Source organism: Oncorhynchus clarkii, chromosome 19 (assembly GCF_045791955.1).
Source record: "Oncorhynchus clarkii lewisi isolate Uvic-CL-2024 chromosome 19, UVic_Ocla_1.0, whole genome shotgun sequence".
Lineage (NCBI taxonomy): Eukaryota > Metazoa > Chordata > Actinopteri > Salmoniformes > Salmonidae > Oncorhynchus > Oncorhynchus clarkii.
The window spans coordinates 17,151,654-17,176,906 of NC_092165.1; the positions used below are offsets into that span (position 1 = coordinate 17,151,654).

At 43.1% G+C, this 25,253-nt stretch overlaps 2 protein-coding genes across 3 annotated transcripts; both read right to left on the reverse strand.

Moving 5' to 3' along the window:
- Window positions 1–1,045: 1,045 nt before the first annotated feature.
- Window positions 1,046–10,800, reverse strand: LOC139374878 (pleiotropic regulator 1-like). Its single transcript, XM_071116064.1, has 15 exons — window positions 10,623–10,800; window positions 10,160–10,266; window positions 7,021–7,151; window positions 6,842–6,895; window positions 6,418–6,511; window positions 6,051–6,144; window positions 5,815–5,916; window positions 5,465–5,557; window positions 4,877–5,026; window positions 4,604–4,705; window positions 4,396–4,498; window positions 4,006–4,114; window positions 3,688–3,827; window positions 1,884–2,077; window positions 1,046–1,649 (listed from the first exon to the last, which is right to left on the reverse strand). Exons 1-15 carry the CDS (start codon window positions 10,629–10,631, stop codon window positions 1,590–1,592), a joined length of 1,542 nt encoding a protein of 513 aa, XP_070972165.1. The 5' UTR covers window positions 10,632–10,800; the 3' UTR covers window positions 1,046–1,589.
- An 84-nt stretch (window positions 10,801–10,884) lies between these two features.
- Window positions 10,885–24,990, reverse strand: LOC139374879 (fibrinogen gamma chain-like). 2 transcript variants are annotated; one of them, XM_071116065.1, is made up of 9 exons: window positions 24,654–24,990; window positions 24,474–24,521; window positions 23,808–23,991; window positions 23,304–23,388; window positions 22,771–22,901; window positions 22,006–22,139; window positions 21,579–21,763; window positions 18,620–18,897; window positions 10,885–18,320 (listed from the first exon to the last, which is right to left on the reverse strand). In XM_071116065.1, the coding sequence occupies exons 1-9, from the start codon at window positions 24,714–24,716 to the stop codon at window positions 18,139–18,141; spliced, it is 1,290 nt and encodes a 429-aa protein (XP_070972166.1). In that variant the 5' UTR covers window positions 24,717–24,990; the 3' UTR covers window positions 10,885–18,138. The 2 variants fall into 2 exon arrangements, with proteins under 2 accessions (XP_070972166.1, XP_070972167.1); XM_071116066.1 differs by having other exon boundaries at window positions 14,378–18,320; window positions 24,474–24,518; window positions 24,654–24,954.
- Window positions 24,991–25,253: the final 263 nt, after the last annotated feature.

Below are 25,253 nucleotides of genomic sequence, written 5' to 3' on the forward strand. Positions count from 1 at the left end.
ACTGAGTTTAAATGTATTTGGCTATGTAAACTTGACTTCAACTGTATTCTGGGTTCTGATCAGGTAAGACAGTTGAACTAAACTCACAAGGCATTCATAAATTATATTCTTCAAGAATGAATGGGTATATATAATTCATTTAAAAGTAACAATTGATGTAGAAACCGCAGATTGCCCCTTTAATGCACATTGACGAGTTAACTTACACTGTAAAGGGGTTGCCGAGAATTTGACACTAACTTGCCACAGCTGCCTGCATTTCATATTACAGTACATCTACTGTAATAGTCTCAAAGCAAGTACTGTGTAATGACAGTACAATACATAACATTGATTATACTGTAAAGTTAATACTACCGTAATCATAATGAATGAAAAATAATTTACTGTAAATACAAGGGATTGGTGCAAGCAGGTTGGCTGCTAGGGATTGTTTAGAAATTACAGCATATAATTCATATTTGATGTCTTATAACACTTCTGGAAGCTTCCAAACTGGCAGTGACTACAGGGGAAAGCAAAATTCTCAACCGTTTAAGACTTGCCCCACATACATTTTAAATTGATGGGAAACTATAACCACATAGGAGTTAAATTGGTACAGCACTCTCACTCACGGGTGCACTATAGCCTCTTACAAGGCACGCCTGAAAATATGTCAATAAGCCAGAAACAAAAATAAAACATTTGGCACTCCCAACTATCCAGCACGGTATTCTGTGGGGTGGAATTACAGTACCATTCAAAATACAGCAATTATTTCCCCACAATTTACAGTATGCTGCAGTAAAACGTTTGAGCAGTTTACAGTTGACAATACCCAATATTGCCATTTGAATTAGTTTCACGTTACAGTGTACCTCTGGTTTGTCAAACAGGTGAGCAGAACTTACACATTATCAGTGAAACCAGGAATACGGCTGAGCTCCAGGACTAACCAGGAGACAACGGATAGTGGGAGGAGATCAAGGGAAACGGTTGCAAAGACTACCGGAATGTTGTCACCAATGGTTACATGGGTGAGTCACTTCACGGAACTTCAAAATGAGAAGCAACATGTTTATTTTTTTAATGGTTCTGTTGATCATACAGTGATTTATTTCATACACCAGATTGCACAACAAATGACATTTCTCTTGTATATACAGTCGGTGATTCTGTTGGATCAATACAAAAAAAATAAAACCTGACCTAGAAATCTAGAATTTTCCACACATTTACAGGATTTGATCCGAATGGGGACTGTGTGCACACTAAGGAGAGCCCTTACGGAGCTGAGGAGTGGCTTCTCATGGTGGGCGAGAATGACCAGAGGTATGAGAGAGCGGTCATCATCAAGAACAAACATTCTGGAAGGTTAAAGGCTGTCCATAATGGCTGCTTTGTTGGACTAACATCGTACACTGAAGACTGAAATGGTACTTAGAATAATGAGTACATTGAAAACAAAAAAGATTCAAATGAAAATAAAAGCTAACTTGTTCAAAGTATGTTTTTGTGTGAAATTTCTTGTTACAAAAATTATGGGGTTCTATTGATGGGAATATTGACAACAAAAATGAATGAAAGTATTTATTTTTTGGCCAAAACTAGAATCTCTTCCTCTTGAGGATCTCCGGTTTCCAGTTGATTGGGTGGCTTTCCTCGGTCTGAAAGAAATGAAAATAAAATCTCACCCTAGTCAGAAACAAGAACTTATGAAGTACGTCAAGGAATACTTCAGTTTCATTAGCTTAGCAATGTTTTAGTGACTGACATTTTTCCTGATTGAATAAACATCCACAATGAGGTAGTAAAAAAATTAAAAAAAAATCCACTATTGAATCACATCTCAAAACAAAAACTCATGTAGATATACAGCACAGGATGAAAGTATCCCTTACCGCGGTGTCGTCCTCTTTGTACACCTTGATGGTCTTGTCAGCCTCGGCCGTGATCAGCCTGCTCTCCGAGTGGTCGAACATGCAGGCGAAGATCCCCGATTCGCTGTCCAGCGAGCCGGGCTGCACGGCGGCGTGGATACGCTGGAAGTTGTAGCCCGTCCGCCAGTCCCACAGGTGAATGGTGCCGTTGTCAGCTAACGGAGACAATAAGAAGCTGTTAGGTTTAGCTGTATCCTGGAATGCATTTCAAATACCAGGTGTGCCTTGTTAAGAGTTAATTTGTCAAATTTATTTCCTTCTTAATGGGTTTGAGCCAATCAGTCGTGTTGTGACAAGGTTGGGGTGGTATACAGAAAATAGCCATATTTGGTAAAAGACCAAGTCCATATTATGGAAAAACTGCTCAAATAAGCAAAGAGAAACGTCCATCATTACGTTAAGACATGAAGGTCAATAGAGAAAATGTCAAGAACTTTGAAAGTTTCTTCAAGTGCAGTCGCAAAAACCATCAAGCGCTATGTTGAAATTGGCTCTCACGAGGACCCCACCAAAGCAAAGGAAGACCCAGAGTTACCTCTGCTGCAGAGGTTAAGTTCATTAGTTACCAGCATCAGAAATTGGCAATTAACTGCACCTCAGATTGCACCCCAAATGAATGCTTCGGAGTTCAAGTAACAGACACATCAACATAAACTGTTCCGAGGAGACTGCGTGAGTCAGGCCTTCACAGTCAAATTGCTGCTAAGAAACCACTACTAAAGGACACCAAGAAGAAGACTTGCTTGCGTCAAGAAACAAGAGCCTTGGACATTAGACCAGTGCAAATTTGTCCTTTGGTCTGGAGTCCAATTTTGAGATTTTTGGTTCCAACCGCCGTGTCTTTGTGAGACGCAGAGTAAGTGAACGGATGATCTCCGTATGTGTGGTTCCCACCGTGAAGCATGGAAGAGGTGGTGTGATGGTGACACTGTCTGATTTATTTAGAATTCAAGGCACACTTAACCAGCATGGCTACCACAGCATTCTGATACGCCATCCCATCTGGTTTGTGCTTAGAAGGACTATCATTTGTTTTTCAACAGCACAGTGACCCAATACACCTCCAGGCTGTGTAAGGGCTATTTGACCAAGAAGGAGAGTGATGGAGTGCTGCATAAGATGACGTGGCCTCTACAATCACCTGACTACATCCCAAACTATCTCAATTGGGTTGAGTTGGACAGCAGAGTGAAGGAAAAGCAGCCAACAAGTACTTAGTATGTGTGGGAACTCCTTCAAAAAGGTTGAAAAACATTCCAGGTGAAGCTGGTTGAGAGAATGCCAAGAGTTTGCAAAGCTGTCCTCAAATGGTGGCTACTTTGAAGAATCTAGAATATTTTTGGATTTGTTTAACACTTTTTTGGTTACTACATGATTCCATAAGTGTTATTTCATAGTGTGACGTCTTCACTATTATTCTACAATGTAGAAAAAAATAATGGAATGTGTAGGTGTCCAAACTTTCGACTGGTACTGGAGATCAAAACATTGGTATAGATATAGGGCTAGGACAAGACACGGCTGCCTATAGGATGTCCTATTACTTAGTCATTCCAATATCTTCGCTTCCAGCCTCTTCCGCTATCACTTCTTTTTTGTTTGTTGCCCATCTTTAGTAATGCGCCTTCAAAGCAACAATGCCCTTCAATGTACTATGACTAGAAATAATCTGACCCAATCATCATGACAGAGACTCAAAACTGTCTATTTCAATAGCAACATATATACAAGGCCCAGTTGGAAAAAGCAAAGGGCGTTTTCATACCTCCCGATACCAGCACGCCGTCCGAGTTGACTGCCATTGCGTTGATGATGGCGTTGTGTCCAGAGAGGTTCTGGATGAAGTTGCCGTCGGGGAACGTCCACTGCTTGATGTTGTCGGCAGAGCCAGAGGCTAAGGTATACCTGTAATGTGCAGCCAACCAATGGTTCAGTGTCAAAATAAAAAATACAAACGCACAAATAAAGTGAGCGACCCTATCAGCTATCAATCCTATCATTTACTACAACTAGGTAATAGAAGTTGACCAACTTGGGTGTGACATATGCATCAATACTAGCTACGTATGAGGAATTGACATACTGTCTGGGATGTAAGGCCAGTGCTCTGACAGACTTCTTGTGGTTGGTGAGAGTGGCTCTGGTCTTCCCAGCTATCAGATCCCATAGCCTGATGGTGGAGTCGTGGCTCCCTGGAACAGAAAATAACAGGGTTCAGAAGGTCACGCCGTAGCAAAACGTCTTGAAACTAACAAAACGCTGTGCTCTTATTGGACAAGTTCAAGTGGTATCTCCTATTTTCTCCCTACCAGAACATGACCCAGGAGAAAAGGTCAAAATTCTGATTTCTCTTCGCGCCAGCTCATAATAGAACATAACAATATAACAAGCCATTGATGGTACTTTGCAGTGAGTCAACTAGACAATATATGAACACAGCTTGGCAAAGCAGTTGTAACGTATCCGCCCGTACCTGTGATGATCTGAGGTTCGGCGGCCTGGCATCTGACTGTGGCCACTGTGTTGGTGTGTCCGGACAGGGTGTGCACGTTGGCTTTGCTCCTGATATCCCACACCTATAAACGCACAGATTTCATATTGAAGTCCCAATACATTCCAAAATGTTCCACTAAAAATAACGTTTTTGAAAGTCAAGACAACTAGTCATGAGCAACACCTACCCTGGCCGTGGCATCTCGACTGCATGTGACCAGCACGTCGATGGTTGGGTGCAGGTCCAAGTCGTACACGGCGCTGAGGTGGCCGTGGTAGTGCCTGATCACCTAAAAACAGCAATCGTAATTGGAAAAACAATATGGCATTGAAAAGTGTAGTAGAGCAGAAATGAGTGGGCGTAACTATACTAAATACTTAACTAAATAATAATGGACCTACAGTCCATTCAAACACAACATATAAAGTAAAGCAGAAATGAAAGGGTACTAGTGCAGCACCTTGTTGTACTCCAGATCCCAGCACTTGACCTGCTTGTCCTCACCGCAGGAGAACAGGTAGGGACTCCGGGTGCTCACGGCCACGCCGCGCACCGTGCTGATGTGTCCCGTAAGGGAAAGCTTTAGCTTCCCACTGGCCAGGTCCCAGATCTGATCAAGAGAAGAAGAAACAATGGGGATTTGAAATCACGATCAAACTTATAGCTGATCTATTACGAGATACATGACTAAATGCCACCATTTGAAAGACATTGAATAGATCAAATGGGTGCCCCAATACCCTTATTCTCATATCTAAAAACACAGCCCCTCATCCCTCCTGTCAATCACACACACTGATTAAACAAAGGACGTAATCTTCCTTTAAAGCTGCAATGTGTAACTTTTTGGCGACTCGACCAAATGCACAGAAAAACGCGTTATAGATTTTTAATTGAAAGCAAGTTGAAGAAGCAGTATATCTATTCTATGTGTGCCATTTCTATGCTTCCCGTTCCTAAGTTTCATTTTTGCGTCTTTTACTTTTGTACACCCGCTTCAAACAGCCGTTTCGAAGCTATAGATCTCCCGGTCTCTCTCTGTACTCACCTTAATGGTTCTGTCGCCAGCGCCGGTCACAAACCACTGGTTGCCGGGCTCTACGGCAATGGACCTCACCCAGCCAAGATGACCACTGATGACCTGGAAGGGATAAAGCAAACCTGTATCAGCTACCACACAAAACAGGGGGCAAGCCAATACCCCGAAGGCATCTGAAACGCATAGGCCCTACATAAAAGATATTCTAAGATTATGGTAGTACGTTTGAAGGACTAGGGACAGCTCCTTACAAAACATCAACCTTTGGTAAGTGTGCCAAGTGCTTTGATAAAGTGTGTGCACTGTAGAGCAAGTGTGTGTATTCAGATGCTCCTGACGTGACAAAATAATGTCCTTACCCGAAACAACTTCCACGGCGCATGCCACTGGGGCTTGGGCATAGTGGGGGCTTTTCTGGCAATGAGGGAAGAGTTTTTGGTGCCGCCTCCTTCCAAAAGAGACTAGAAAGAAGACATAAAATGATTATTCGAAGTGGTAGCATTAGATCATACAAGGCTGTTGTTACATTAGTGGAATGTTGGTGCAGAAATACATGTGAAGTGTTAGCAGACACAAAAAGGTGTGTAGGACCCACCATAGCGTGTGAGTGAGGAGCGTGAGACCTCTCTGCCCCTACTGCGAGTCTGTGGATGTCCCCAGCACTGGCTGCAGTGCGACTGGCGTCCAGCCTGCAATTACACAAAAAAACAAAATGGATGCTGGATACCTCAAAGTACACTCATACGATAGGCAACCCCGATTGGGGTCTCGTGTTGACTGGATACAATAACCCTTCGCTTATTTCTCTAAGATCAGGGGGTCTGTACAGACGGTTGTAGTGCTATAGAATTACAGAAGAATTGTGTCAAACAGATGAATGTCTGACGTGAACTATCAAATTATGTTTGTTCTAGTGTCTTTTCACTTCAACAAATCTACCGGGCATCATCTGAAGTAAGTACCTGGCTTGTGATGGTGGCAGGGCAAGAGCCATGGCATGAACTCCCCCCTCACTGGGGTTCCTATGTATCTGAGTGTCCGCCGTCAGAGCCACCCCTGAGGATGACAATACACAGCATTATAAAAGTGATGTAACACCCCCGAGGGCACAATATGAATGAATGTGGTTTTACTTGCAACAGTAGCATTGGTATTGAGGTTATACCAGAGGGAGGGGTTCTCCAAGTCTGGTCCTGGAGAGATAATGGGTGTGAAGGTTTTGGTTCCTGGCCAATCATTTAACACACCAGATTCAAATAATTCCTGATCTTCAGCCATGATTTGTTGAATCAGGTGTGTTAGGATAGGGCTGGAACGAAAGCCTGCACCCCAAGAACCTCTCCAGGACCAGAGTAAGGGATCCCTGGGTAAGACTGTTGTAATTACCAGGTCCTGAGGGGTATGCGTGGGTCCCAGTGATCAAGTACTCTGGATCATCAACTGGAAGACCAGAGAGTTGTAATGAGAAATACTTGGAAATATTGACTTGTAATAGTGCTCATTCGTTGCCTGTGAAAACAATACTGATTTGTCAATGATTGATGTTGACGTGATGGCATTCTTACCGGGTTGGAGATAGTTCTGATTGGCAGGCATGTTGGATCCCAGTGGTCTGTCCTTGCCCTCTTTCAGAACGGGCATGTGTAGAACGGCACTGTAGTCTGCCCTTAGCTTCGCTGCCATCTTCACCTTGTGACTTACGAAGGGAAACCCTAGTTAACTCAATTGAACACATCAGGCTGAAAGTAGGGCTGGGCGATACGGCCTAAAAAATGATGTCTTGATCTTTTCAAATGTATAGGTGATTCACAATATACAGTACCAGTCAAACGTTTGGACACCTACTCATTGAAGGGTTTTTCTTTATTTTGTACATTGTAGAATGATAGTGAAGACAAACTATGAAATAACATATGGAAACATGTAGTAACCAAAAAAAGTGTTGAATCAAAATATATTTTATATTTGAGATTCTTCAAAGTAGCCACCCTTTGCCTTGATGACAGCTTTGCACACTAGGCATTCTCTCAACCAGCTTCATGAAGAATGTTCCCACATATGCTGAGCACTTGATGGCTGCTTTCCTTCACTCATACCAAACCATTTCAACTGGGTTGAGGCCAGGTCATCTGATGTAGCACTCCAACACTCTGGAGTGTTTGGTTAAATAGCCATTGTCGAAAAACAAAATGATAGTTCCTCTAAGCCCAAACCAGAATGCAGAATGCTGTGGTAGCCTTGCTGGTTAACTGTTCCATGAATTCTAAATAAATCAGACAGTGTCACCAGCAAAGCACCCCCACACCTCCTCCATGCTTGGAACCACACATTGGGAGATCATCCGTTCTCCTACTCTGCGTCTCACAAAGACATGGCGGTTGGAACCGAAAATCGCTAATTTGGACTCATCAGATCAAAGGACAGATTTCCACCGGTCTAATGTCCATTGCTTGTGTTTCTTGGCCCAAGCAAGGCTCTTCTTATTGGTGTCCTTCAGTAGTGGTTTCTTTGCAGCAATTCGACCTTGAAGGCCTTATTCACGTGATGTGACTGTTACTTGAACTCAGCGAAAAAAATTGGCTGCAATTTCTAAGGCTGGTAAATCTAATGAACTTATCCTCTGCCGCAGAGGTAACTCTGGATCTTCCTTTCCTGTGGTGGTCCTCATGAGAGCCAGTTTCAGCATAACGCTTAATGGTTTTTGCAACTGCACTTGAAAAAAACTTTCATTCACATTTCTTGAAATCAAGGCAAAGGATGGCTACTTTGAAGAATCAAATATAAAATGTATTTTGATTTGTTTAACACTTTTTTGGTAACTACACGATTCCATATGTGTTATTTCATAGTTTGTTTTCACTATTTTTTTTTTTATTTCACCTTTATTCAACCAGGTAGTCCACATGCTAGTGACTAGACAGCTATTCTTTGTATTTATGGTCTAGCCAACTTGGATCTATTTGCTAGCCAACAAAGTAGAAAAGTTGAATTGTTATGAACTCACCCTCCTGCACATCTCCAACTGTTTGAACAGCATGCTAGCCTGTCCACATTGTTTAGATGTTGAAATCAAGTGGCCTACCTTATTTCTCAGAATGAGTTGCCATTATATAATAGCTTTTTTTTTTACGCTCCTAGTACATTTATAAAACAAACCGGACAGCTCGTGTAACAGTCTGGCTAAAATGCTGCTAGCGGTACATGGTCCTGCAATGTTGCGTGTGACAGAAACTGAGCATTCATTTTCCAGAATCAATGTCCATTGACATTCCCATTTTAGTAAGGGTCTGTTCTTCACACAACAGTAGAAACATAGAAAAGGTATAGTTAGAAAGTTCTCCCCTATAACAGTAAGATAATGTCTAAATGTGTTTCAGTGTGCGCGGGGGAGGGGCTTGGTGTGCGTGGGGGAGGGGCTTGGTGCGTGTGTGTAAATGAGGTGCACCGTCACAGCAGAAGGAGCGAAGGCGACAAGACCAAAAGACAACATGAGAACAAGTGGACATAAACGCTAACAAAAAAACTAGATTGCGATACAAGCATTTGGAATATCATACTAATACATATATTCAACTGAATTAGATATATCGCCCAGCACTACCTTAAACCTTAGTCATTTCAGAGAATGAGCCTCTGTCCTGAACATAACCCGAATAGAATCTGACCCTACGCTTGCTTACAGCTGCACTGGGATCTGACAGGCTTCGTGTTCAGATTAAGACACTGTAGTGCGAGATATGACTCGGAAAACGTACCTCAATCCAGGGATGAGAAATGCGTTGTACTCTGATTTGTCTCATTATCCCAACTGTTACACAGAGAAGTTTGAACGACTGCTAGTTTCTCCAGAAAACTGCATTTTCCATCCTCATGCTAGGTAGCAGAAGCCACAGTAGCCATTTTGGAAGGGCAGTGTCAGCCAATCAGCTCCTTTGTTTTTCAATGTGATGTGCCATTCCACAACAGCTGCTGTGGCTACTGCTAGCTAGCATGAAGATGAAAACGTCAGTTTACTTAAAAATGTGTCATTCAATCTTCGATGTAACTGAGTGTAATTCACATACTTACACCCCAAGACACACACACACACTTGTTTTCACTAATTCTCCTATGCTCACAGTGGACTATCCACACACAGACTATGTATGCCCACACACACACATAAAATGCACACACATGCATACTGACACCACAGTTCCACACCCCATTCACTGCTGCTACTGTCTATCTTTCATTTTGCCAAGTCCTTACCTATATGTACATAGCTACCTCAATCACCATTCGACTCGGTACTGGTACTGTTTAGCCATGTTATTTTTTAAATTTGTTATTCACAGTTTATTAATTCCTCGAGTTACAAATATATATATTTTTTAAATGGTACATTTTTCTCTGCAGTTTGGAAAGGACCTGTAAGTAAGCATTTCACCACACCTGTTTACGAAGCATTTGACAAATAACGGGACACTTCCTTCGGAGTACAACGCATTTCTCATCCCTGGAGGGAAGTAGATTTTCCGAGCCTTATCTCGCGCCGGGTCCCGTTGTCTTAATTTAAACAGGAAGCCTGTCCGATCCCAATGCGGCTGTTAGCAAGTGCAGGGTCGTTAACTATTATGTCTATGCTGAACAGACAGACTGGACCCACACACAGCGTCTTTCTCTCACACAACGACAGCATATTGTTATACAAAACATGAGTACCTTGTTTCATCCAAAGAGACTGGTTTGGCATGGTCAGCAACAAACATATCATGAGTCCTCTTGAGGGACCTGAACACGAGCGTGTGCACAGAGTGCTTCTGCACATCCTGAAAAATGAAATACACGGACATATTACTTTCGACAAAAGCTATATTTTCTTTGCTAGCTAACTGTCATCTACTGTAGCTACTTATTCATGACGCGAGCTACTGTAGTTAGCCATGTGCCGTTAACGTACATCTCAACTCCACGATACCACATTCGCGGATGTAAGTGCAAATAACGTTACACAGCTGATCTAGCTAATATTAATTTTCCAAATGGAATTATTTCAAGTGTATTTCAAATGGGCTAAGTATAACTTAACGTTGCTTGCTAGCTATCACGTTAGCTTATGCGCCACTAGCTACAACTGTTGTCATTTCAGTTTTACTGACAAAAATATGCACGAAAGAGCCCATACCTCAGTCATTTCTGATGTTACTTAGCCAGTTAGCTTGCCAATCTGTAAAAAAAATCGATAAAACAGATGTATAAATTAGCTAGACACCGCTTGCTAAACAAACGTACAAATGCTGTTCAGATGCACCGGATGCAAACCATCAGTTCACGTGTTCATTTCCGGGTCAAATATTCCCCCTCACGGCTGACGATTATCGCCACCACATGGCCACATCTAGTAACTTTTATGATACAAGTAAACTCAGCAAAAAAGAAACGTCCTCTCACTGTCAACTGCGTTTATTTTCAGCAAACTTATTTAATTTAACATGTGTAAATATGTGTATGAACATAACAAGATTCAACAACTGAGACATGAACTGAACAAGTTTCACAGACATGTGACTAAAAAAATTTAATAATGTGTCACTGAACAAAGGGAGGGCCAAAATCAAAAGTAACAGTCAGTATCTGGTGTGGCCACCAGCTGCATTAAGTACTGCAGTGCATCTCCTCCTCATGGACAGCACCAGATTTGCCAGTTCTTGCAGTGAAATGTTACCGCACTCTTCCTCCGGGCACCTGCAAGTCCCCGGACATTTCTGTGGGGAATGGCCCTAGCCCTCACCCTCCGATCCAACAGATCCCAGACGTGCTCTATTGGATTGAGATCCGGGCACTTCGCTGGCCATGGCAGAACACTGACATTCCTGTCTTGCAGGAAATCACACACAGAACGAGCAGTATGGCTGGTGGCATTGTCATACTGGAGGGTCATGTCAGGATGAGCCTGCAGGAAGGGTACCACATGAGGGACGAGGATGTCTTCCCTGTAACGCACAGAATTGAGATTGTCTGCAATGGCAACAAGCTCAGTCCGATGATGCTATGACACACCGCCCCAGATCATGACGGACCCTGCACCTACAAATCGATCCTGCTCCAGAGTACAGGTCTCGGTGTAACGCTCATTCCTTCAACAATAAACGCGAATCCGACCATCACCCCTGGTGAGACAAAACCGTGACTCATCAGTGAAGAGCACTTTTTGCCAGTCCTGTCTGGTCCAGCGACGGTGGGTTTGTTCCCATAGGCAACGTCGTTGCCGGTGATGTCTGGTGAGGACCTGCCTTACAACCGGCCTACAAGCCCTCAGTCCAGCTTCTCTCAGCCTATTGCGGACATTCTGGGCACTGATGGAGAAATGGTGTGTTCCTGGTGTAACTCGGGCAGTTGGCGTTGTCATCCTGTACCTGTCCCGCAAGATGGATGTTCGGATGTACCGATCCTGTGCAAGTGTAAGACACGTGGTCTGCCACTACGAGGACAATCAGCTGTCCGTCCTGTCTCCCTGTACCGCTGTCTTGGGCGTCTCACAGTACAGACATTGCAATTTATTGCCCTTGCCACATCTGCAGTCCTCATGCCTCCTTGCAGAATGCCTAAGGCACGTTCACGCAGATGAGCAGGGACCCTGGGCGTCTTTCTTTTGGTGTTTTTCAGAGTCAGTAGAAGGGCCTCTTTAGTGTCCTAAGTTTTCATAACTGTGACCTTAATTGCCTACAGTCTGTAAGCTTTTAGTGTCTTAACGAACGTTCCACAGGTGCATGTTCATTAATTGTTTATGGTTCATTGAAAAAGCATGAAAAACAATGTTTAAACTCTTTATAATGAATATCTGTGAAGTTATTTGGATATTTACGAATTATCTTTGAAAGACAGGATCCTGCTGAGTTTTATATGATGTCTTCTGCAGTGTCACTAATAACAATTCAGGTCTTATTTATAGTTTATATAATGATTTTTATTCAAGATAAACAAGCTATGATGACTATCCTGGCAAAACCGCTATAAGATAAACAAGCTATGATGACTATCCTGGCAAAACCGCTATTTTCAAGATTCATTTCAAGCCCTAATCACATGTAAAGCCTAGGCCCGTTCATTTTTTGTGAGGCTATTCGACAGTTCAAAGTGTCGATTTGGATTTCATCCAGACTTTATGTCCTGAATACGACAACACTGCATTTTGAAAACCTCTGAAAACTACGGCACTAGGACCATGTTTGTCAACTAAAGTACGCTGATTAATATTTAACCACTATCAATTCCAAATTTGGGTTAGGGTTCCCCCATTCAAGATGCACATCTGCATTCTGCAATTTTAAACGAGTATTCCGATCACAATCAAGAACCAAACAAAATCTGTTCACGTCTCCTGTAGATTCTAGCCTATTTCTGTTGTTTCCCTGCAGTACAACAATGCATCTTGGAAAACATGAGTAAGCATATTTCCGCAATGAGTATTATCCATTTACTAAACATATTTGACTCAATATGAGTAACTGCCATAGAAATATGGAATGTCCGCCAGGGGACTTCTAATCAACCAACATCAATGCTACTATCCCAAAGTGATGAATTCAAGTTTGCCCTGATCCTACTTTCTATCTACTGGATGGAAAAGTGATTGTCAATCGATGACTATTGCAGTAGTGCGTTATGAAATACACTAATTTACTCGTTTTGGCTTTTGGTTGACCCCATAAAAACACAGATAGGAAAATGTCATGTACGTTGGGTAATATTGACATAAAGAGTGGTCACATAGGGGACCTGCACAATGTACAAACAAAGACAAATAATCACTCACACAGAGCATACATACCAGTCAGCAGAAACCCACGCATCAACCCACACAGACACACACGCCCACTCACACATGCAAACGTGCTCACACACAAGGCCTTTCTGAGATCAATATGATTAGACGGCAGAAAGAGAGAGAGAGATCGGGAGAGAGCGAGTATTTTTGGTCATAGTGTCACATCTACCGAATGACATCCAAACATGGTTTTGTCCATGTACAGTCTAATAGATCGTGTGACAATGATTACAAATGTTGTTCTCAAAACATGTATGGAGAACATTTGTCTTGATAAGGCCATGCATCAATGGGACAACAACAGTATGGGTTCTAATTCCTGTACTGTTGGTATTGTAGGAAATAAAGGATTGACTGAGTTGTAGTCATGGCAGATAATATTCAAAGTTTTGGTGACTTTAATATTCACATCCACAGACCCACTCCAAAAGGCTTTCGGAGCCATCATCAGTGGGTTTTGTCAAACATGCCTCCGCACCTACTCACTGACACAGTCATACTCTGGACCTAGTTTTGTCCCGTAGAATAAATATTGTGGATTTTAATGTTTTTCCTCATAATCCTGGACTATCGGAACACCATTCTATTACGTTTGCAATCGCAACAAAAAATCTGCTCAGACCCCAACCAAGGATCATCAAAAGCCATGCTATAGATTCTCGGACAACCCAAAGATTCCTAGATGCCCTTCCAGACTCTCTCCACCTACACAAGGACGTCAGAGTACAAAAATCGGTTAACCACCTAACTAAGGAACTAAATTTAACCTTACGTAATACCCTAGATACAGTCACACCCATAAAAACAAAAAACAATTGTCATAAGAAACTAGCTCCCTGGTATACAGAAAATACCCGAGCACTGAAGCAAGCTTGCAGATAATTGGAGCGGAAATGGCGCTACACCAAACTGGAAGTCTTCCGACTAGCTTGGAAAGACAGTACCGTGCAGTATCGAAGGGCCCTCACTGCTGCTCGATCATCCTATTTTTCCAACTAATTGAGGAATAAGAACAATCCACAATGTATTTTTGATACTGTCGCAAATCTAACTAAAAAGCAGCATTCCCCATGAGAGGATGGTTTTCACTTCAGCAGTGATAAATTCACTTCTTTGACGAAAAGATCATGATCATTAGAAAGCAAATTACGGACTCCTCTTTAAATCTGCGTATTTCTCCAACGCTCAGTTGTCACTGCCAGGACCAAGGATTAAGGGAGACACATTTTTTAATACTATATCTCTTGACTCTGATGAAAATAGTCTTGGCCTCTAAACCTTCAATCTGCATACTGGACCCTATTCCAACTAAACTACTGAAAGAGCTGCTTCCTGTGCTTGGTCCTCCTATGTTGAATATAATAAACGGCTCCCTATCCACCGGATGTGTACCAAACTCACTAAAAGTGGCAGTAATAAAGCCTCTCGTGAAAAAGCCGAAACTCGACCCAGAAAATATGAAAACTATTGGCCTATATCGAATCTCCCATTCCTCACAAAATTGTTTGAAAAGCTGTTGTGCAGAAACTCACTGCCTTCCTGAAGACAAACAATGTATACGAAATGCTTCAGTCTGGTTTTAGACCCCATCATAGCACTGAGACTGCACTCGTGAAGGTGGTAAATTACCTTTTAATGGCGTCAGACCAAGGCTCCTAGACCTCCGTGGTGCTTTTGATACCATCGATCACCACATTCTTTTGGAGAGATTGGAAACCCAAATTGGTCTACACGGAAAAGTTCTGACCTGGTTTAGATCTTATCTGTCTGGAAAAGATGTCAGTTTGTCTCTGTAGATGGTTTGTTTTCTGACAAATCAACTGTACATTTCAGTGTTCCTCAAGGTTCCGTTTTAGGACCACTATTGTTTTCACTATATATTTTACCTCTTGGTGATGTCATTCGGAAACATAATGTTAAGTTTCACTGCTATGTGGACGATACACAGCTGTACATTTCGATGAAACATGGTGAAGCCCCAAAATTGCCCTCCCTGGAAGCCTGTGTTTCAGACACAAGGAAGTGGATGGCGGTAAATGTTTTACTTTTAAACTCGGAAAAAACAGAGATGCTAGTTCTAGGTCCCAAGAAACAAAGAGATCTTCTGTTAGATCTGACAATGAATCTTGACTGTTGTACAGTCATCTCAAATAAAACTGTGAAGGACCTCGGCATTACTCTGGACCCTGATCTCTCTTTTGACGAACATATCAAGAATATTTCAAGGACAGCTTTTTTCCATCTTCGTAACATTGCAAAAATCAGAAACGTTCTGTCCAAAAATGATGCAGAAAAATGAATCTATGCTTTTGTCACTCCTAGATTAGACTACTGCAATGCTCTACTTTCCGGGCTACCCGGATAAAGCACTAAATAAACTTCAGTTAGTGCTAAACATGGCTGCTAGAATCTTGACTAGAACCCCAAAATGTTATCATATTATTCCAGTGCTAGCCTCTCTACACTGGCTTCCTATTAAGGCAAGGGCTGATTTAAAGGTTTTACTGCTAACCTACAAAGCATTACAATGGCTTGCTCCTACCTATCTTTCTGATTTGGTCCTGTCGTACATACCTACACGTACGCTACGGTCACAAGACACAGGCCTACTTACTGTCCCTAGAATTTCTAAGCAAACAGCTGGAGGCAGGGCTTTCTCATAAAGAGCTAAATTTTTATGGCGTGGTCTGCCTATCCATGTAAGAGACACAGATGCGGTCTCGACCTTTAAGTCTTTATTGAAGTCTCATCTCTTCAGTAGGTCCTATGATTTAGTGTAGTCTGGCCCGGGGGTGTGAAGGTGAACGGAAAGGCACTGGAGCGACAAACCCCCCTTGCTGTCTCTGCCTGGCCGGTTCCTCTCTAACCCTATTCTCTGCCTCTAACCATATTACGGGGGCTGAGTCACTGGCTTACTGGTGCTCTTCCATGCCGTCCCTAGGAGGGGTGCATCACTTGAGTGGGTTGATTCACTGACGTGATCTACCTGTCCAGGTTGGCGCCCCCCTCGGGTTCGTGCCATGGGGGAGATCTTCGTGGGCTATACGCAGCCTTCTCTCAGGGTAGTAGGTTGGTGGTTGAAGATATCCCTCTAGTGGTGTGGGGCTGTGCTTTGGCAAAGTGAGTGGGGTTATATCCTGCTTGTTTGGCCCTGTCCGGGCGTATCGTCGGACAGGGCCACAGTGCCTCCCGACCCCTCCTGTCTCAGCCTCCAGTATTTATGCTGCAATAGTTTATGTGTCGGGGGGCTAAGGTCAGTCTGTTATATCTGGAGTATTTCTCCTTTCTTATCCGGTGTTCTGTTTGAATTTAAGTATGCTCTCTCTAATTCTCTCTCTCTCTTTTTCTCTCTCTTCTCTCTGAGGACCTGAGCCCTAGGATCATGCCTCAGAACTACCTGGCCTGATGACTCCTTGCTGTCCCCAGTCCACCTGGTCATGCTGCTGCTCCAGTTTCAACTGTTCTGCCTGCGGCTATGGAACCCTGACCTGTTCTCTGGACATGCTACCTTGTCCTGGACCTGCTGTTTTGGACTCTCTACCTCACCTGTTGTCTCTAACTCTGAATGATCGGCTATGAAAATCCAACTGACATTTACTCCTGAAGTGCTGACCTGTTGCACCCTCTACAACCACTGTGATTATTATTATCTGACCCTGCTGGTCATCTATGAATGTTTGAGCATCTTGGCCCTGTTCTGTTATAATCTCCACCAGAGATTTAGGCTGGGTTTCTGTACAGCACTTTGTGACATCGGCTGATGTGAAAAGGGCTTCATAAATACATTTGATTGATTGATTGATTAATTGACTAAGTCTTATGTTCAGGTAGGTATTTATTTTGTAATAGAACAGCATATAGGACATTTGAATTGTTTTTAATAGTCACATTCTGTTTTAGAACGTTTTCTCCATGCTGAACATGAACCTGGCTTTGGTGGGCACTTTGGTCTTAGAGGCAGGGAAAAACACACATACCCTCTTTAATACGATAAATTCCTACTTCACATTCCTACCTAATAGCGTTACTTTCTTTCCCGTTGACATATCCTCTCAGAATTCAACCCAGGCTATTTGAATATTGGTTCAAAGGACTTCCAATAGGTGATTTCCAAGAACTTCCCCCAATGTATCAAAATAGCTTCTGCAAATCGGTATCTGGAATGGTTCAAAATAGTTGAACGAAATGAGTTAGGTCTTCCCAGCACAGTGCCTTCTCTTTAAAAGTATTTCAATGCCGCCACCAACTTGTATGTCATATAAATGTGGGTATCATTTATCATATTTAGCACAATTACAAGCGTTACCAGGAATGAATATCAGGAAAGGTACAATAAAGAAATGGGCATGGTCTTTTAAATGCAAGACCCTTGTGTAACCGAGGTGATTCAGTGCCTTGGCCTGAGACTTGAAGACTTGCGTTAGCTCCCGGAGCTATTGCCTTTTTTAGCTCAGAGAGCTTACACAGTCTTATGGCCTTCAGACCACCCAGGTTCAAACCCTGTCTTAGATCATGTAGTCGGAGCAGAGGTATCTATATTTAGAATACACCAACCAGATAGACACTAGATACAGTTTGTTCTAACAGAAGGTGCTAAATAGAACAAGTCAAACCAATCTTCCAAGGTCCAACAACAGCCATTTGATCATAGACAATATTTTAGGCAAGAGGACAAGAAACTACATTGATCAAACCAATAAAACACTAGATACAACAAGACAGAGGGACATTTTTCCAGACACATTTTAGACCTAAGGTTAGTCCTGGACTACATGTTTGATAGACTCCCCATGTGCTTCTTAGGATTTGGCTTAATCTGTGTCCGGAAAAGTTCTAGCTCAGGCAATATTGCAGTATTTGTTTCAGTAGTGTTTTACAGGCCTCCAAACTGTTTGACCCCTCCGGTCTGCTGTCCGTCTCCCGCTGTGATCCTGTTGGTGGGGATGATCTTCATGGTAGTCTCCTTCATGGAGTACCAGCGGCTGTGCCACGTGGCCCAGATGATGCCATTGTCGTAGCCTGACTCTCCGGCGTCCTTCTCCGTGTACTTCCCACCTAGGGATGGAAAGACGGAAAGGCAGAGGTGTCAATGAAAAGTTTGTTACAAGTAAGAAAATCACAGTGTTTGGACCGACTCATAAATGTGGCCTTCTTGGAAAGGTAACAGTAAAAATGCCAGAGAACCCCCCCAAAACTAACATTGGTATAGGCTGGTAGTGATTTGCATACATGTATAACTGAAGTATGGTTCATGTTACTTGGAGAGTAGTATTCTTTCAACGGAAAAAATGCAAGAACGCGCACATGTCTGTGTGTGAGAGTGTGCACGTGTCTGTGTACGTGCGTGTCCTTACCCTGGTAATATTTCCCGTTGAGGTGGGCGGCGTGGCATCGGTTCATCCACCAACCGGAGCCGTCCTGCATAGCACAGTTACCCTGGAACTTGTCGTTGTCCTTGTCGCTGGTACTAAACTGCATGCCGTTGTGAGACGTGTAGAACTTGTCGCTGGGGTCATCTCCAAAGTCAAAGCCGTCGAACGCATCCCCCGCGTCACCGCCAAAGTAGTAGGCGTAGGTCAGGCGGTACATGTCGATTTCCGGACCCACTTTGAACATGGCGTAGTCGGCATACCTAAAGAAAGAAAATACATTTAATTATTAGCAATTTTTATGTGTGTGGTTTTATTGAATAAATAAGACAGTGAGAAGAAGACAACAAAGGTAGGAGCGGTGCAGGTCAGAAAGGCATTGGGTTGGATTTGAACCCATGCCTACTGTGGTGCATATGCCTGTGTCCATGACACTAAGCACTAGACCACACAGGCGACAAGTATTCATATAAAATGGAAACCCAGCCGCAAGCTGCCCAGTGGTGCGAGCTTGCTAGAAGAGCTAAATGCCTTTTATGCTTGCTTCGAGGCAAGTAACATTGAATCATGCATGAGAGCACCAGCCATTCCGGATGACTGTGTGATCACGCTCTCACTAGCCGATGTGAGAAAGACCTTTAAACAGGTCAACATTCACAAAGCCGCAGGGCCAGATGTATTACCAGGATGTGTACTCAAAGCATTTTCAACCTCTCCCTGACCGAGTCTGTAATACCTATGTACATGTTTCAAGCAGACCGCCATAGTCCCTGTGCCCAAGGAAGTGAAGGTAAACTGCCTAAATGATTACAGCCCCATAGCACTCACATTGGTAGCCATGAAGTGCTTTGAAAGGTTGGTCATGGCTCACATCAACAACATCATCCCAGAAACCCAAGACCCACTCCAATTCACATACTGCCCCAACATATCCACAGATGACTCAATCTCAATCACACTCCCCACTGCCCTTTCCCACCTGAACAAAAGGAACACCTATGTGAGTATGCTGTTCATTGACTACAGCTCAGCGTTCAACACCATAGTGCCCACAAAGTTAATCACTAAGCGAAGGAACCTGGGACTAAACGCCTCCCTCTGCAACTGGATCCTGGACTTCCTGACGGGCCGCCCCCAGGTGGTAAGGGTAGGCAACAACACATCTGCCACACTGATCCTCAGCCCTGGGGCCCCTCAGGGGTGCATGCTTAGTCCAATCCTGTACTCCCTGTTCACCCATGACTGCGTGGCCAAATACGACTCCAACACCATCATTAAGTTTGCTGATGACACAACAGTGGTAGGCCTGATAATCGACAATGATGAGACAGCCTATAGGGAGGAAGTCAGAGACCTGGCAGTGTGGTACCAGGACAACAACCTCTCCCTCAATGTGAGCAAGACAAAGGAGCTGATCGTGGACTACAGGAAAAGGCGAGCCGAACAGGCCCCCATTAACATCGACGGGGGCTGTAGTGGAGCGGGTTGAGAGTTTCAAGTTTCTTGGTGTCCACATCACCAACAAACTTTCATGGTCCAAACACACCAAGACAGTCGTGAAGAGGGTACGACCTCACCTTTTCCCCCTCGGGAGACTGAAAAGATTTGGCATAGGTCCCCAGATCCTCAAAAAGTTATACAGCTGCACCATCAAGAGCATCCTGACCGTTTGAATCACCGCCTGGTATGGCAACTGCTCGGCGTCTGACCGCAAGGCGCTACAGATGGTAGTGCGTACAGCCCAGTACGTCACTGGGGCCAAGCTTCCTGCCATCCAGGATCTACGTATATAATAGGCGGTGTCAGAGGAAGGCCCAAAAAATTGTCAAAGACTCCAGTCACCCAAGTCATTGACTGTTCTCTCTGCTGCTGCATGGCAAGCGGTACCGGAGCACCAAGTCTAGGACCAAAACAGCTTCTACCCCCAAGCCATCAGACTGCTGAACAATTAATCAAATGGCCACCGGACTATTTACATTGACACGGCCACCCCCCCCACCCCTTTGTTTTTACACTGCTGCTACTTGCTGTTTATTATCTATACATAGTCACTTTACCCCTACCTACATGTACAAATAACTTGACTAACCTGTACCCCCACACATTGACTCGGTACCCCCTGTATATAGCCTCGTTATTGTCCTTTTTATTGTGATACTTTTCATTTTAATTTGACTATTTTTACTTTAGTTAATTTAGTAAATATTTTCTTAACTCTTTCTTGAACTGCATTGTTGGATATTAAGGGCTTGTAAGTAAGCATTCTACCTTAAGGTCTACACCTGTTGTAGCATGTGACAAATAACATGTGATTCATTTTGATTTGAAGAGTGGAAAAACATGCTATTTTGAAGTTAGTCACCTCACCAAGAAAAGGCTTACTGCTGCGTATTTCCACAATTCCTCATTAAAAAATGGCACTAAATGGCACTAAATATTTCAGCACTAAATATATTAAAGGGGCAAATCCTAATTTGGCCTTAAGTCAAATTTCAACTTAGTCTCCTATTGACATTATGAGTAAGTGAAGATTTGGCTTGCTGAAGTTAAGATTTGACCTTAAATATTTCATTAATTTAGTGGAGAGAATTGCGCTAGTAAATGTGTCATATAGGCAAGACCAATGATGCCAAGCCCCCAATAACTTTGAGGGGGAATTGATAATAGCGAAATACAGTATTTCCAGCATTTTTAAAGCGTGAAACCTAGACACCACAGAATTGGATTGGTAAGCATCCCAGGGGGTCAAGTTGGTTGCAATGATGTCATTGTAACATCCTTTGCAACGGGTTGGAGTGACATCATTGGAACCAGTTTACCTGCTGGGATAAGTCTTTGAGCTGTTCCCACTATATTTTGAACACCATTTTCTATTCAGTTTGATGAATGTAGGCCCTAAGCGTGCACTAGTAGTAGGCTTAGTAGAGCATTTAGTAGTACGTACTTCTTGTTGCCCACCCAGTCGGTGAGCTCGATCCTCAGCACGTATGGGATGGAGGACTGGGTGGAGAGCAGGTGCATCTTCTCGTTGCCCAGCCAGAACTCGGTGGTGTCATCTGGGCTCAGGTAGCCGAAGCCCTCCTTATACTGGATCCAGTCCTTGTTGAAGTCCACGCTGCCATCACGTCTCTGTGGAGATATATGTTGGACGGTGGTTATGATAATAATACAGTATGTGGTTACAACCAGGTTTGGGTCAATACCATTTCACTTTAGTCAATCCGGAAACTGAAATCCCAATTGGAATGTTTACTTCCTGAAATAGAATTGTCCCCAACCCTGGTTCCAACTTCCAATGGCTCAGTGGGTTGGTGCATGGTGGGGTTGGGGGTTTGAATCCTGCATGAGCCAACCATAATGAACACACGTACCCTCTGCAGGACGGTAAAGCCGCGGCCGAAGCTGTCAATCTCACAGTAGACCAGGAACTCCTCCTTAGCCTTCAGTGGCTTCACGTAGTACAGACCGCTGGTTTTGGCACCCTTGTTGGCAATATCCTGGCAATCTAATACGAGAAAAACAACATGTCATGATCATGTTGATATGTGTTAATAACAAAGACTACTGTTCCCACGAGGCAATGCGCTATGCACAACGGTTTTGTAGTGTTTTGATTCTGCTTTTAGCCTGTTCCAGATGGAAATGAGCTCTGGCTCTATTACCTTGCTGATTGTGTTGCTTATGCTCTTATGATCTTGTGCATTGCTGATTATTGTCCCTTGTCCCTGGTAAAGATCCACTCTGTGGTATTTTATTAACAGACATTTTTTGATCATTTAAATTAAAGCTATGCCTATTTACCAATTTTTTTTAAATGCCAATAAATTATAGAAGCAAATTAATTGAACTAATCTAAAGTGCATCCATAGAACTGGATTGATACCCCTTGCTTAAAGAATATCACTTATAAATGCCAACAAATGATATTAACAAATTAATTCATTAACCATTGCTAAAGTACATCCAAATAACTGGATTGGGACAAATCGGCTCAGCCTCTATTAATTGATGCCTTTGATTCGCTTCTGACTCAACACGCAACAAGGACAAACGATGGGTATGTAGAGTGAATTCTCCAGGAGCAGGGTTGAGCAACCTGAACTGGGGATCGACCTGCAGAACGCTGTTGATTTTACCTTTCCCTGTGGTGGGTTTGATTTCCACAGTATCCTTGCAGGGATCTTTGCATTTCTGATCCAGCTGAATGGACATCTGTTTGAGGTCTAACATCCTCTTCTTGTTGGATTCCAGTATCCCCTGGAGTTGACTGAGCAAAAGAGGGGAACAGATTGAAAATGTTTCTCAGGTGACGTGGATATAAACTTAGATTGCGGTTTATATTGTAGGTCAGTGGGTGCATGACTTGACTATCAATGTCTTTTAAGTACATAGCATTTGACACCTGTAGCCTTAGTCCTGGTATTTCCAGGTAATTCGTCTCCAGCAGGCAAAACTGGTTGAAATGATATGTAATATCAATGACTGGTTTCAACCAGCTTTAGCCGCTGAGAGACATACGAGCATTGGGGTCAATTCCAATTGAATGGCAATCAATTCCAGAAGTCAATTGCTCTCCTAAGGAGAAGTTCCAAGTCCAATTCTAAGTGAATTGAGACCAAATTAGATTCTGATGTAAAAAAAAAAAGAAAAAAGAAAAAGAAGGACTTACTATATTTGCTCCTCCTGTGAGACGATGGTCTTCTCAAAGCGCAGGACATCATCCAGTATGCTGGCTGACCTTTTATAGTGGACGTCTGTGGAACAATCACAATACCTGCTTCAGTTACAGTAACCTACATGAATTACCAGAGTCTATAGTTCTTTTACGATTAGCTTAACACCTGGGTGTCTTCACTAGGGCAAACAAAAAATCTGTGTTCTTATTGGACGAGTTCAGTATCTCAGTATCTCCCGGATCCACTCTGTTTCAAAACGTTTTCTCCCTATTGAACACAACCCTGACAAAGGTTATAGACCAACTGTTAGTGAAGTGATGTAAACTAAATCACATAGCCATGAAAAGCGGAGTGTGCCTCATCGATGTACTTCTTGAAAGTTTCGACTTTTCTGCTACTGACGTCCCCACTTCTTAGCACCACATCTAATAGTGTTGATTTTCGTGTTAGCTAGTTTAACACAGTCAAATAGCCCAAGATACAGAAAAGTAAATTACCTCCACCAGACTTCTGATGTTGTGTTGCCGAATCCTTCATATAGGTGACTTTCTCCGTGGCCCCCGTGGTAAGGTTGGTTATTCTATCCAGGATGTCCTCCATTTCATCAAGGTCCTTGTCCACCACCGGCTTGTACCTGTTGAGGTAGTCAGCCACGCCACATGTCGTCGGGCAGTACTTGCCCTAAAACAGACACAGAACACAGATGCTTTCATTTTAACACTCTGTGAGAGATGTGTCTGTGTCGCAAAGGACACCTTATTCCCTCTATAGTGCGCTGACGTTTTGACCAGGGCCCGTTGATCTTTGGTCAAAAGTAGAGCCCTTTATACGGAAAAGAGTGCCAATTGTGACACATATTCACAACATATTGTTATACTGTGACATTGGATGTGTTGAGCATTGGACATTTTCATTGGATTCAAAGAAACCACAAAATGTTAAATGACGTGTGTTCTTAAAGAGGCACCAAGAGAATTAACTACATATCATATGTGCGTGGGGACTATAATTTAGCAACAACTCAATCTAAATAACAATGTCAATAAGCATACAGTACAAAGAGGATGAAATAGCAAGATGGAGGATTCCTTCCTGTACACACACACACCACTTAATGAGTGGAGTAGAGTACGTCGGTGCATCCCATCTACAATCATACTTACAAATCCGTCCCTTGGTGTGCAGTCCTCGGAATAGTCTCCCCTCATCTGCTGTGGAACAGAAGCAAAACAGCACAGTCTGTTATCTTAGTAGATGCTACTGTATCTACTGTTTTTGCAGAACACTGTTTATGAGAGAACACATCTTCGTTTGAAACAGGTTCATTGAAATGTGACACTTACTGCAGAGGAGAGGGAGAATAGCAAAAGAACGCCTGCGGCTGTAGACAAAAGTGAAGGAGCCATGTTGCTAGTCTTTGGTGCACCAGTTGTGGTGTTGTACAGTTGGAGAACGAAGAGCCTCTGGCCCCTGACGGTGTATTTATCTGATCAAGGTCCTCCTTCCTGCAGCAGATAAGGGGTCCGCGTGTAAACAGAACCGGGTCATCCAACTCATGTCCTAGTAGATGACTCAATGTTCGGACAACGTTGTGACTCAAATGTCCTACTTCTCATAATTTCCCAGATGTGACTGGGATTGATTGACAGGTGTGGTTCCTTCCACGGCTTTTTTGATCACAGGGAAAGTCGTGGGCAGCAGGCTCGCGTGGTGAACTTTGTTGGGGTCAAAACAACACTGGGTCAATCATGCCATATCGTTACCTTGCAAATTCCACTCAAACCAGTATAAAACATATGACAAGATACTGCATTAGATATTATATTAGAGTGCTATCTAAATAAAATTGTCTACAATTAGTGAGCCCCCTTTAAGTTTATTTTAAGACCGCAATCACTCCCTCAAGTTACAGTCCTCCACCATTTGGCTGTTTCTGTGGCGAG